Below are 13,283 nucleotides of genomic sequence, written 5' to 3'. Positions count from 1 at the left end.
AGCAAATGTTTTGAGAATGATGAGGGCAACAAATGTACAAATGTGCTTGACACCATGGATGGATGTATGGATTGCGATAAGAGTTGTACGAGCCCCCAATAAAATGATTTTTAAAAAATGCAAGCCTTGCCCCCAAGTGGATCCAGCTAAGTGCTTCAGGGTTCCAGGAAGCAGCAACCACGCTTCCTCTCCAACAGACACGGCACGCCCTGAGAAGGGTGGTAAGGACCAAGAGAGTCGAGTCGAGGGCAGCAGACACGGAGCAAAGCTCTCCCAGAACATCATGCCTTTCACTCAGCTCAGCAACTTTCCCAAGAAATATGCCAGGGAAGCAGTGCCTACCGGGTCGAGCGAGAGCGCTGCTGCCAAGAAGGGTCCTCCGGGACTCTCGGGCATTGGTCCTCTCATGGTCTTCCTCGATGCCAGACCCTAGATTCAGGCGGGCACACCCGGCCAGGCACAACCCCCGACCCCCTCCCTTGCTGCTCACGAAGGTGACCGAGAAAGACGGGTCCCAGGATGCCAGGTTGCACCTGGGCTGTCCCTAGTGCCAAGGAGGCGGGCCTGACTCCAGCTGCCCATGCCCCAGAGTCAGCGTGCTGGGACCCAGCAAGCAACCGAGGGCTGGCAGGCGTCTGCCGTGCTGGGCACAGAACAATGGGCACATTCATGAATCATCCCCCATTGGTACTTTTGCTCGGGAGAATCTAATTTGCTAATTTACGGTCGTTGCTATGGCTCAATTAAAGATGCCAACACAGAAAAGGCTGTTGGCTGGGCTTCGCCCCAAGATGTGCCAAACCCAGGTGACTACAATCACGTCTTCACACATGGAGGTCTGCCCCTGGTGTCGGACGAGGCTGGACATCATACCGTTAGTCTTGGCACAGAAAGCGTCCACATAGAGAGACAACTGGGGGAGAAGAAGCATGTGGCCCAGCCAAATGTGAGCTTTTGCCACTGCGTGAGGAGGGGTCTGCCTCGGAGGTCCCAGGGGAGGGGTGTCTTGCAGGGAAAACGTGGGGACTCAACTCACGGCCATCGAGTGGATTCAGACCCACAGCGACCCTATAGGACAGGGTAGAACTGCCCCTGTGGGTTTTCGAGACCCTAAACCTTTCTGGGAACAGAAAACCTCATCTTCCCCCCATGGAGCAGCTGGTGGTTTTGAACGGCTGGCCTTGAGCTTTAAGTCCCAACCCCCAGCTCCGTAAGGAGGTACCTTTGAAGCAACAGTATACATATGCCGTAAACCCAGAGCCATCCGTTGTGGGGCCCCCTGTGCTGGGGTTCTCAGGGAAGCATGCCTCATGTGGGCTCTGTGTTAGGGTTTCCTAAGGGAGCCCAATGGCTACAAGCTGGGCTGCAATCTTCAAGGTGAGAGGTTCAAAACCACCGGCCAATCGAGGGAGAAGGACGGGGCTTTCTACTCCAGGAAAGTTCTGGAAACTCCGAGGCCGTTCCACCCTGCCCTTCGGGGTTGCTGTGAGTCAGCATCGACTCAGTGGCAGGGAGTGAGCGGTGCCGAGGCAGGGCTGAGCCAGGGACCCCAGGCGAGGCGGGGAAAGGGTGACTGGACCTGCTTGTCCAGCTCGTCTGCACCAGGGGCCCTTGGAGGGGAATGGACACCAAGCAGGCTGACCGCTTCCTTCCTTGCTTTGACAAGGTGCCACCCACAGCTGTCTCCACTGTCAGAAGGGTGCCAGGCGCCATGGGGGGATGAGACAGATGTGGTCCATAACCCCGCCACCGCACAGATGAGGAAACTGAGGCCGGGAGATGGAAACAACCTGCTCAAGTCTACATGGCTGGCTGGCAGGGAAAGAGTCGGGACAGGGCTCTATGTGAGTTGGGGTGCCAGGGTATGCTGGCTTGCTCCCGCACCCCACCCAGCATGCACTTTTCCTGGAGGTCCTCAGAACCTGACCCTGCAGACCTGCTCAGGGCCACACTCGGGCTCAGGGGACGGGGGATGGGCAGAGAAGATGCGTCTCAGGTTCCTGAGAAGCAGTGGTCCCATTCTGGGGTGGGGGCTCCCAGGGGACCCTGTAGCCTCGGGCTGGGAAGCTGTCGGGAGGGACAGAGGGCTGGGGTGGGGGTGGTCGAGTGGTACCTGCGTGGAGCCAGATCTGCGCCAGCGTCATCCAGGGGTGCAGTGGGCCCTGCTTGGGGGCGCTGCTCTGCAGGGACGAGGCCACCTCGGACAGCGCCTGCTCCACTCTAGAGGCCGCCACGGAGGTGGCGTGGAGAGAGCCTAAAAGGGGATCCAAGGAGATGGTGTCAGGAGTGACAGGGGGGACGAACTGGCCCGCCGACGAGACCCGCCCCGTGCACACACACAGGTGGAGGAAAGGAGCACGCACCGGCCCCTACGGCGTCTCCAGGCTCACTGTCCAGAAGGTGTGGACAGGTGCTAGTGCCTGGAGACTTGGTCTCGGCCTCCTGCTTGGGCTAATGTTTCAGACAACCACGGAACACCCTCTATGCTGAAGGCCCCTGCAGGGGCTCGGGCCCACCCAGTGTGTGCTGGGAGGCAGGCAGGTGTGGCTTGTGAGGCCGCCCGGCACAGTGGCAAAGAATCGACAAACAACTACAACCTGGAGAACTTAATGAAGCACCCTGCCCTGCTGCCAGGGCGAGCCTACACCTAGCCGGTAGCTTGGGGGGTGGGGGGTCCTATCTGGCTCTGGCCACCCGCTACTTCCCAGCTACAAACCCAGCTACCGCACATGTCATAAGTGCAGCTGGGACGCAGCGAGGCGAGTAGCCGCCCCTTTGAACTGTATTCTCGGGCATGGCTCACTAACTAGTGGAAGCACACCTTGACTGCGTCTATCAGCGGCCGTCTATTGCTAAGGCTCACACACGACCTCTGAGCAGCGGGGCGTTCCTAGGAAAGGCCCCGGGCCCTGGAATAGTCTCTGCCTAGGATGGCTCTGCCGTCCTCAAAGGCGGATGAAAGGAACCCGGTCGCCCATTCGTCCACGGGGATCTGGTGAAAGAGCGTCCGTCTGTTCAGAAGCCATGGTGACACACTTCCCCTCACAGGGACCTTCCGGAAGTCACGAGAGGCGACCAGAGATCACCTCCCCACACAAGGCTCGTCCCCAACACCTTTCCAACCCCCTGGGTTTCAGAGTCAGAGCCAAATGCTCTGGTGATCCGCGTTACAGCCGGTAGCTTCCTACGCTCTGGAGCCTTTGTCTTCATCACTCGACATAGTTTCTCAGGTGACGAGCATTCCCCAGGGTCAGAGGCCACCCTATGTCCTCATGATGCGGCTGAAGCCGAGACGGCATACGATGCTGGCCAAGCTCAGCTCTGTCAACTGGGGCGTGAGACTCGCGCAGCCTAACCATCACTGCTCTCCGGCTGTGGCACGCACCTGATTTGTGTGCCTCTGCAGCAGTAGACTGGCCACCTGGGTTATGTGCTGGCTGTGCCTAAAGGAAGGGACTATGGATTGGGGGGTTGGTAGAAGTGACTTATGGGAGGGGGCTGGGATCCAGGGGGAATCTACCTTCCACGGGTAATCCACAAACAGCCCCCACAAAGGCGTCCGAGGCCACAGTGAGCCTTCTCACCCCGCGTCCTCCAAGAGAATGTCATTGTAGCCCGGCCCTCGGCTGGATAACAGTTCTAGGAAGGTCTACGACCTTGTTCTCTACAATTATTTATTTTTCCATCTATGTCTAGGAGTATACAAAGCCAACCTCACTACCATTGAGTCACCGCGGACTCACAGCGACCCTACAGGACAGGGTAGAACTGCCTCTGTGGTGTCTGAGATGGTAACTTTTCACAGGAGTAGAAGCCTCATTTTAGGCTGGTGGTCTCAAACTGCTGACTTTCTGGTTAGCAGCCCATCTCGTAACCACTACACCACCAGGGCTCCTGCTCTCTACAGCAGTGGCGCTCAACTGCCTGGTCTCAAAACTCCTTGGCCTCAAAACTCCAGAGGGTCCCAAAGAGATTTTGTTGATGTGGATTTGCTCTGCTGACTCCTAGCATCTTAGAAATGAAAACTGAGCCACGTTTGAAGTATTGAGTAACGGGTTCATGTAAAAATAACCACGATCAAATAATCAAGAGCTGCTCTAGAAAATGCCTATACATTTTCTGCCGGGGTCTATGGCTCCGTGCGACCTTTGGAAGAACTCATTTTGGTTTTTGAATTAACTGGCTTTGCTTGTCCCTTGATGTCTTTTTTGGGGGGCCCACCAACAAACTAGTCAGAACAATTGTCAAAGTTCTTTACACACACACACACACACACACACACACACACACACACACACAGGCTTCAAAAAATTTGTGGATACATTCCATTATATATCCATTCCATTTTCCCCATGAACTTTTTGCAGCCCGACTTCATTAGTCCCTAGTTGAACTCAGCCTGGCTGACGGTGACCGTGGTGGCAACAGTTGTCCGTTCTGGACAACGAGCTATGTTCCAGGCACTGTGATGAGAAGTCTGCAGTCACCACCTCCATGAAGCCTTAAACCATCTGGTGAGGCAGGCAGCCAGAGCACCTGCTACGTCCACATGACACAGTTAGGGTGGAAGGAGGTCCCATCACCCACTCGATGTCATGAAGCCAGTAGGTGGCGGGACCAGGGCTCACACACTGGTCGACCCCTAACCCCACCTCTAAGAGTCCACCTCTCCAGAAAGACAGCTTCGACCCTTCTGCTTCTCCCTGCTGAGGCCCTGCAGCAGGGTCCTTAGTGGTCCTGGTGACACCTGTACAGGTGTACACCTGTGTGTACAGCAATCATGGTGGGACCCGTGACTAAGGGCAAAGTTGATGTCACCATGTCCTCTAGTCAGACATTTCCAGGGGCTATCGGGGTCACAGGGCAGATGCTCGGAAAAGGTTTGTTAAATGCATCGATGCAGGCTGTCAACAAACAGCCCCTGGGCGAGATGCAGGCAGACTGACCCTGTCTCTCTGGGACACAGGTTGTGTGCTGGCTCTGTTTCCTTAGAAACGGGCTCAGAGGCTGCTTGGGGTGGCTGTCATCAGACAATCTGGAGCCAAAGTGACAGTGGCACGTGGTTTTAAGTTAACCCGGGACCCCCATCTGTGACTCCCTCCTTTCCGATGCAACAAGGGTGGATGAGGATAACTGAGCTTGTTAAAAAAATTAAAAAGTTTCCCTTCTTAATTCCTTTTTACACACATTTCACAAGGGCAGAGGCCCTTGGAATCTGAACGAGGGAGGACGTATAACATTCAGGGATTGATAATTAAGAATAGCCAAACCATTCGGTCACAAGCTCTTCCCGGCAATAGCACAGCTAATGGAATTCTTGCCCCATTTTTTGAGGAAGGGAGGATGTTGAGGGGTGGGGGACATGGGTCAACAGCGTTGGGAATCAGAGTGGATATAGTTGACGTAAAAAGCACACAGACTGAAAAACAAATAACCTCTGCCCCACTGTCCCATAGGACCGATGGGTGGCAAGTGCTCCAGCAGGTACTGGGTTTTGACTGGGGCAGGTTACGTGCTTAGGTGTGCTAGTTTGGACCAACATCTTTCTAAGGCAACCCACCTATATTCGCTCACCGAAACAAACGTGTCCCTGCAGCAGGTGGGGAGGGCTAGGAGGCGGAGGCAGGAATGGGCAGACCAAGGCTCGGGAGCAGGGGTCAGATGAAAGGATGCAGGGTGTGTTTCCGACGTGAAACACAAGAACGCCCAGGCATCAGGCTCCATGGCCGCCTGCATCTCTTATTCATCTCACTTATCTTGGTCCCCGGGGGCTATGTGGCAGGTGCTGCTCCCCAGGGACACGGGGCCCCTCTTTCTCGCGGCCTCCTTGATGCCTCTGAAAAGATCAAGCTGCAAGCCAACTGCACCAAGAGCTGGCGTGGGCAGGGGTGGGCACACCCTCAGGCTGGCCCAGGGTCTGGGTCTGACCGCTGGGCCTGGTCCAGGGAGTGTGAGAAACTGAGAGGCCGAGGAGAGCTGTGTTTCCGTCAGGCCACCTCTGTCCAACCCTGCAGTGGCATGCTAGCTTGGACAAGAACGGTTCGGGTCCCTGCTGTTCTCAGACCTCACGGGCCGCGGTGTGTGGATGATGCTGGGAGGGGCAGAGAAGGCCACAGAGAGGACCCAAGGAGCCTAGACCACTGACCTCTGGCCACTGCTGAGCCCAAGTGCCGAGCCCACCCTGGGGTCTTCTGCTCCCTGGCCTCACCACAACTCCTATCGACAGAGCACTGTGGCACACGGGGCGCTCAGACCACCTTGGCAGGCAATGTCTTTCAAAGAAACCGTCTTTCTGACTCACAGGGCTCCCAGACCAAGGTCACACAGCCCTCGCACGGGGCCACAGCATGGCCACTGTGGTCGAGTCCATTCCGACTCACACGGGATGGGGCAGAGCTGCCCCATTAACAGAACTACTTCCACACGTGGGAGCGGTCCACCCATCTTTCTCCCTTGGAGTAGCTGGTGGGCTTGCACAACGGGTCTTCCGGCTGGCAGCGGAGTGCTACAGCTGCCACACCACTGGGGCCCAACACACCATCCAGAGGTCAAAGGGCTCCCAGAGTCCACGGTCTCGCGAAGTGAAAGGCGCAACCCATTGCTCCCTTGTGCGTGGTGACGTGGCTCTCACACGCAGGGTCTCTGACCACAGGCACAGACTGACGGTGTTCCAGCTGGCCCTTTATGACTTTTCTGGTGGCAGCGACTTGGTGTGCACCATCCTGAGGGACCTCCCACCTCTGTCTGCCCCTCGTGTGGTCACAGCACTCAGGGGACAGCCTAGCTCTCAGACGCAGCCCTGGTTGAGCACCCCGTGTTCAGGGACCAAGGCCAACCACGCCCCGCTCTGCAGTAAGATACTAGAAGGCAGGAGGACACCTCGGTGTTTGCTCAGGACGCCAGGCTGCTCTGGGGCAGCCACCGGTCCCCAGGGGCTTCCCTCGGGAGAACGGCAGAGCACACGGTCCCACCCAAGTCCCATCTCGGTCATTCACAATTTTTTGGAATAAGCCCTGGCCGCTTATTCCTGGAAAGAAACCCAGCCGCGGTCACCATGGTTAACACGTGCCCGGGCTTGGTCTGCCCTCGGTCCTGAAAGGATGTTCTATGAGCAGTCCATGGAGCACATTCCCCTGTGCGTCTTTAAAAGCCACACACACACACACACACTTCCCTCCCTCTCAGAACAAAGAACAACAGGAAAATAAGAGACCAAGCCTTTCTTAAAGACCCTGTGCACCGAACAGCAACTTGAAGGACTAAACAGGTGGCTGGCGAGCTGCGCTGAGAATCTCTCATTCTTCACGGGAAAGCGGCTCCCGTTCCTCCCGGGAGGGCCCTGGTCCAACACTGCAGACTGCTGGCAGCCAAGTGACCTTCCCCTTCACACTGGCCACCTGTGCGCTAAGAACAGCGTGTCCCCGGGCCTGAGGAAGGAGCTGGTGACAATTGTCTCTTGTTCCTTGAAGAGGGAGGAGGCCATACAAGTCCCCACCCACCCCCAGCCCCACCCTCAGATGAGGTGTGTTTTCTCTGGACTTAAAAAAAAAAAAAGTGTATTAAAGGCACTAGACAAGCCTACCCTAAGCGTTTGGTAGCTGGGGGACGGTTTCTGCCTGTGCTTTTGAGGAGGGTGGTGGGCTCGGACCCCACACACTGTCACACAACACCTCTGAGGCCCAGACCCCAGGGGGGCGGGGGACAGGCTGTGGCAGCGGTCCTGGTAACAGCTGGTTCCCCCCACAAGTCCCACTGCTCATTCCTGGTGCGGGTTCTGCTGACAAGTCCCCCTGGTCCCCGTCTCACTGGGGGAAGACGCCTTAGGGCAGCCAGGTCAGTAGGGACAACCAAATCCACAGCCAACACCATTTCCGAAGGACTTCCACAGACTGTCGGGCACGATTCAAACCTGACAGGACACGTTGTCTCCTCCTGAGAGGGGCAAGTGCTTTCCAGGGAAAATGTCTGGGAGGAGGCCGAGTGGGGCCCGGAGAGGCTGGGTTATGCTGTCACCAGGGGGTGTGCGGGGGAGGCACATGCTGCTGGGGGGCGGAGAGGGCAGGCCAGGTGGTGACAGGGAAAGCAGACAGCATGGGGGTGGGGGCAGGGCGTGGGGCTGCTCTCCAGCATGCGGGGAGGTGCCAGCTGTCGGTGGGCAGCCTCTGGCCGTGGCTCTGGGCTGGAGATAGTACTTGCTGGAGGACTGCACTGGGCAGACAGCCCACCTCCCCCAGTGGAGTGCTGCTATCACCTCCCTGCAGATGTACCGGGAGGTTTCTTTGGGCTAAAGCGTCCTGCCACTGCTTCCTGGAAGGGTGGCTGTGCCACGTGCCTTGGAGTCTGTCCTCCCAAGCTTGGGGGTATCCTCATTCCTGGAAGCACAGCCCCCAAGGTCTACCTGAGACCCCTGGTTACCCCTCTGTGGGGTTCTCCGAGCGCCCGTCAGCCTTGCTGATAGAAAGACACCACTGGTCAAGCTAAAGGTGAGTTAAAATGGCCAGGGAAGGCCATCCTGGCAGCACGAGGCCAGGGTTTTTTAAATCCCCGCTCCGCAGAAGCAAGAGTGATGTTTGCCCTTGTTGGGTACATAGACTTTTCTCTTGCTGGGTGCTGTGCAGTGGATTCTGACTCAGAGCGGGCGCCTGCCGGCCAGAACACACCACCACTCGGCCCTGCTCCAGCCTCACCACTGTTCTTACGTCTGAGCCCGTGGTTGCAGTCACGGGGTCAGTCCATCTGGGTGAGGGCCTCCTCTTTCCCACCGGCCCTCCACTTTACCAAGCACGCTGCCCTTCTCCAGAGAGGGGTCTCTCCAGACATGTCCAAAGCCTTGCCATCCCTGCGTCTAAGGAGCATTCTGGCTGTACTTCTTGCAAGACGGGCTTGGTGACTCTTTCGGCGGCCCGTGGCGTTTTTTCTTCTGTGGTCTTCCAGACTCTTCATTCTTGTGAGCGAGATCAAAACGCCACTGGCCTGACTGGTCACTCTGTGGGCATTTGAGAGAGTCGACGGTAAGGTGCTGAGCCATGCTGGAAGGGGCTCACACGGCTGCTGCTCAGAACTGGTCTTCCCACTTGACTTCGATTTGGAGGGCTGGAGCGGTCTTCTCTTAGCTGGCCTCTTCTCTTTCGCTAAGCACTCACTCACTTGAGTTGATGCTGACTCATACTGACCCTATAGGACAGGGTAGAACTGCCCCTGCAGGCCTCCAAGACTACAACTCTTTATAGAAGTAGAAAGCCTTGTCTTTCTCCCATGGGGCAGCTGGTGGTTTCTAAGTGCTGGCCTTGTGGTTAGCAGCCCAACACCTAACCACGACACCGCCAGGAATCCTTCCCAAGCCTCCAGGACCATTAATCCTGGCTTCTGCATAAAGCCACCAGGGCTCCTGTCTTTGGATGGATACTCATCCTTGAAGAGAGCAGCTGTGTCATCCTAATTTGAGATATAAAAAACTGGGCCAGGAGTCAGTGGCATTCCTGATTTTAACCCTCAGAGAGGAGAGCTAAGCATGTGTGCACGCACGTGTCTGCAAAGTGACACCTGTGCGCACACTAGAGAATGGGGGTGTCTGGGGACCCTCGGGCCCAAGGCTGATGGGCAGCATGGGAGAGCCTTGGAGGCTGCGTTCACAGCCTGCCCCACTACCAGTCACTCCAGGGCCAGCAGTCCCCTGGTCAGGGGAGCACAGCTGCCAGGCTGCACCTCAGGGATTTGGACTTGGGTTTTGCAATCGGGACCCATACCTGGCTGACCACACTTGGAGATTTTACAGTGACCTGGCTTCCTGATCAGGGACTCTGCAGCAGTCTGAGGAGCTTGGTGCTGCGAGGGGCCGGGTGATGATTCCTTTTATTTGAACAACCCCGATGGGATGCAAGTACACAGATGGACGTCTTCTCTGACTCTGGGCTTTTTAATGTCAGAAAGGAAGCCGCCGCTGGACTGAGCTGGACTTCCAGGTGGGTGTCAGTCCCTGGATGGGCCAGCAGTGAAGGTGTGGATCCTTCAGATACACCGGATGCCCACAGGCTGCAGCAGCGTCATTGCCCAAGACACGACACGATTCCACGCGGAGGGACGATGTGTCCAGGAGGGGCTGACTTTGGGGACTCTGACTGGCTAAGCAAAGTTAAAAGAGTCTTGCTTTTTTAAAAAGAATTTTCTTTTTAATTACAGGCCTTCTCAGAGCCTTTAATACGCTTACTTGAAGCATCTTTCCTTAAACTACCTGACCAGAGGGAGTCGGTGGTCTGAGAGACATCCTTGGAGAAGGTGACCATTCACTAAAGACCGAATGAGATCATTCACTGACCATCAGTCAGGCCGCCCATAGTGCTGGCCCATGTCCAGGGAACTGTCTCGTCTCTCTCCATGCCGCAGGACCAAGGTTTGAGTTCTATGATGTCTGATTGGCTGTTTCTGGAAAATACGTCTCTAGACCCACTGCTTTTAGGTATGAACAATGGTATGAAAAGAATTTCAAGACCCAATGGGATCTCTCTGCCTACAGCTTACAGGCAGCCTGTGTGGGGAGGCTGGGAGTCAGGCGTCCCCCCAGCACCAGGGAGGCACTCACCAACCCTTGCCCTCGCGTGGGACATTCTTCCTGAACCATGGTCTGTCCGAGACCAAAGCTCCCTCCTCAGCATTTGAACCTGAGCCACGGCCGAAGGCATGAGCATCTCAGGAGAGCGGGGGGGCTCGCGGAGGGGGGTGAGGGGTGCGGGGGCAGGCAGCAGCTTCCCGGTCCACGCCACCTCCACATTTCCAACCCCCCCCACCCCACACACACACATTCCGTGAGTCTGGAGACCCTCCAGAGGGTGAATAGATTGATCAGCTACTTACTAACTGACAAAGGGGAGGGGAAACCATGAAAGTACGCTTCTGGAGTGCTGCCTTGGGACAACAAATCAAACCGAAAATTAACACAAAGAAACCAAACGTTGGGGGGAAATCAAAATTAAGGCTAGAAAAGCAAATGTGGTTCTGATAACCTTCCAACTGTAGCCTGCCGGGCTGCCTGGAGTTGATGGCCAGTCAGGGAGTGGCACGCTCCCTCCCAGCACCCCCAATAACAATGATTTAAAAACAAAATAAAACAGAACTAAAGAAAACCCCCCAAAAAGGGGGGGGTAATTGGGCATTTCCCCAGGACATGTGAAAGGTTGCCTAGACCATGAAAGCTGACCTGTGAAGATACTTCTATCTTTGTTTCCAGGGCAGGAAATTCCGAGGGCGGAGGAAAGAATCAAATGGGTGGGCTTCTGATCTTTCCGCCTGTTAACCCTGACTGTGATCCCAGCAGCCTGGGGGGGCTGGGCTGGTTTGTGCTCCTGTGGAGTTCAGGGTTCCTACCCCAAATCCATTGGGGCCCTGCAGGATACAGGAGAATGGCCCGGTTGGGTTCCCAAGTCTGTGGCATTTGGGGGGAGCAGATGGCCACCCCTTTCTCGTGGCTGGTGGGTCCCAACTACGATCTGTCCGTTGGTTAGCAACGGAGCGCTGTCACCACGCCTAGCACTTTTACCAGGACCCCTGAGTCCTGGAGAGAACCCCTAAAAGTTGGGCCTGGGCCTGAAAATGAGCTGCAATTCAAATGATCCTTTTAATGAGGAAGTGTTACATTGAAATCGTGTGCCCCTCCCTGACTAATCCGTTTCTGGGGTTGGTGCTGCTGGGCTGTGGTGTAGCTTTTGACACCCACCCACCCCACCCCCAATGCAATAGAGCAGAGCTGCCCTGTAGGGAGTTTATGGGAGCAGATTAGCAGGCTTGCCTCCTGAGTGGTCAACTGATTGGGTTTGACTTGACCAAGCCCTTAACCATTTCATCGCCACGTCCAAACCCCAAGCCCAGCCCAGCCCACAGCCCTTCGGCCCACTCTGACTCTCAGGGACCCTATACTGGGGCTTCCGAGGCTGGATCTTACGGGAGCTCCCGCAGAGCGGCTGAGGGTCTCCAACTGCCGACCCCCTTACACCACCACGTCTCTTGAACGTGATGCTGCTGCGAGAGCTGGAACCCCAGGGGCCTGGCTTTCCCAGTCTCGCAGGTTTCCCACCTTGACGGGGGCAGGGCCACCTTCTTCCTCCTGCTCCTTTCAGTGGAAGATGAAATGCGGGTTTCCCTTCTCTGGCTGGTTCCTGCCCGACACAGATTCTGGCTGGGACAGGTTTTACTGTGTGTGGGAGGTGGGTAGGGATGAGATGGGAGGGGCTTCAAAAAGCTCGTGGAAAATTCCAGTGCCTTTGAATTCCATTTGCCCACACATTCTTTGGAAGCACCCTCTTGTCCATTAAACCCCCCACGACGAGCTCACTGCCAAGGGGTTGGTTCCGACTCGAAGTGACACCAGTTCAAGTTTCTAAGACGATAAATCCTGATGGGAGCACAGGGCCTCGTCTGTCTCCAGTGGGAAGCTGGTGGGTCCGAACTGCTGAACTTAGGGCGAACGGCCCACAGGGACACTAGTATCTATCTCATGGGCACGTGTGCAAATGGGAGACGAAGATTCCTGGGTGCTTCTTCTGTCTAGCTAAAAAATCCCTCTGACTCAGAGGGTCCCAAAGGGTCACCCACCCTGCCCTGCTCAGGGCCCTGGCCAGACAGCCTGGTGGGTGCTTGCCACCCAACAGTTTCCTAGGTAACTTGGACGGGTTGGGAGCCAAGAAGCGCTGCTGCCGGGTGGGGCAGCCGGTGGGTTGGCTGTGCCAGCAGGAGAGGACTGGGCCCCTGACCACGCAACACAGACCTGCCACTGTGAGACTCCATTAGCAGGCTGGGTAGAGAAGTCCCAGGAAAATCCAAGTTTTCTGGGGACCATCAAAGTGGGCGATGGACTCCAGGCATTACATTAGGGGGACATGCCCACATGAAGAAGTGGATTAAAACATACATAAAACATACCCACTGCCCAATCGAGTCAGTTCCGACTCATATCGACCGGGCGTAGGACAGAGCGGAACTGCTCTGTAGGGATTTCCAAGAGTATAAATCTTTATGGAAGCAGGCAGCTTCCTCTCCAACCCCCCACCCCCCCCAGGAGCAGCTGGTGGGTTTGAACCGCTGACCTGTGGTTAGCACCCAGTTGCTAGCCGACAGTGCCACCAGGATGCCTTAAGGACAACCCGGGCAGTCGAGAAACTTGACCTTCCCCCTGCATTTCATAAAACGGGGGCTGCCAAGGGGGGGACGGAGGACGAGGTCAGATGCAGATGAGCAAGGCCAGCAGGCGCAATTCGCTTCCTGATTTGGAGGCTGGCTCAGACCAGGACCCT

At 56.3% G+C, this 13,283-nt stretch overlaps 1 protein-coding gene across 1 annotated transcript in view; it reads right to left on the bottom strand.

The window, feature by feature from the left end:
- Positions 1-13,283, bottom strand: part of TTC7B (tetratricopeptide repeat domain 7B) — a 248,850-nt gene that overhangs the window by 50,303 nt on the left and 185,264 nt on the right. Inside the window, exons 17-18 of the mRNA XM_045288134.1 lie at positions 10,852-10,902; positions 2,114-2,254 (exon numbers count right to left, since the gene is read on the bottom strand). Coding sequence (XP_045144069.1) covers positions 2,114-2,254; positions 10,852-10,902 — 192 coding nt within the window. The remainder of the gene's footprint in view (positions 1-2,113; positions 2,255-10,851; positions 10,903-13,283) is intronic.

The sequence above is a fragment of the Echinops telfairi genome, unplaced genomic scaffold (assembly GCF_000313985.2).
Source record: "Echinops telfairi isolate 266 unplaced genomic scaffold, ASM31398v2 ScPeMD7_18;HRSCAF=68, whole genome shotgun sequence".
NCBI classification, from domain to species: Eukaryota; Metazoa; Chordata; class Mammalia; order Afrosoricida; family Tenrecidae; genus Echinops; species Echinops telfairi.
The sequence above is the reverse complement of the archived record's forward strand: the minus strand, read 5'-3'. Positions and strand labels throughout refer to the sequence as shown.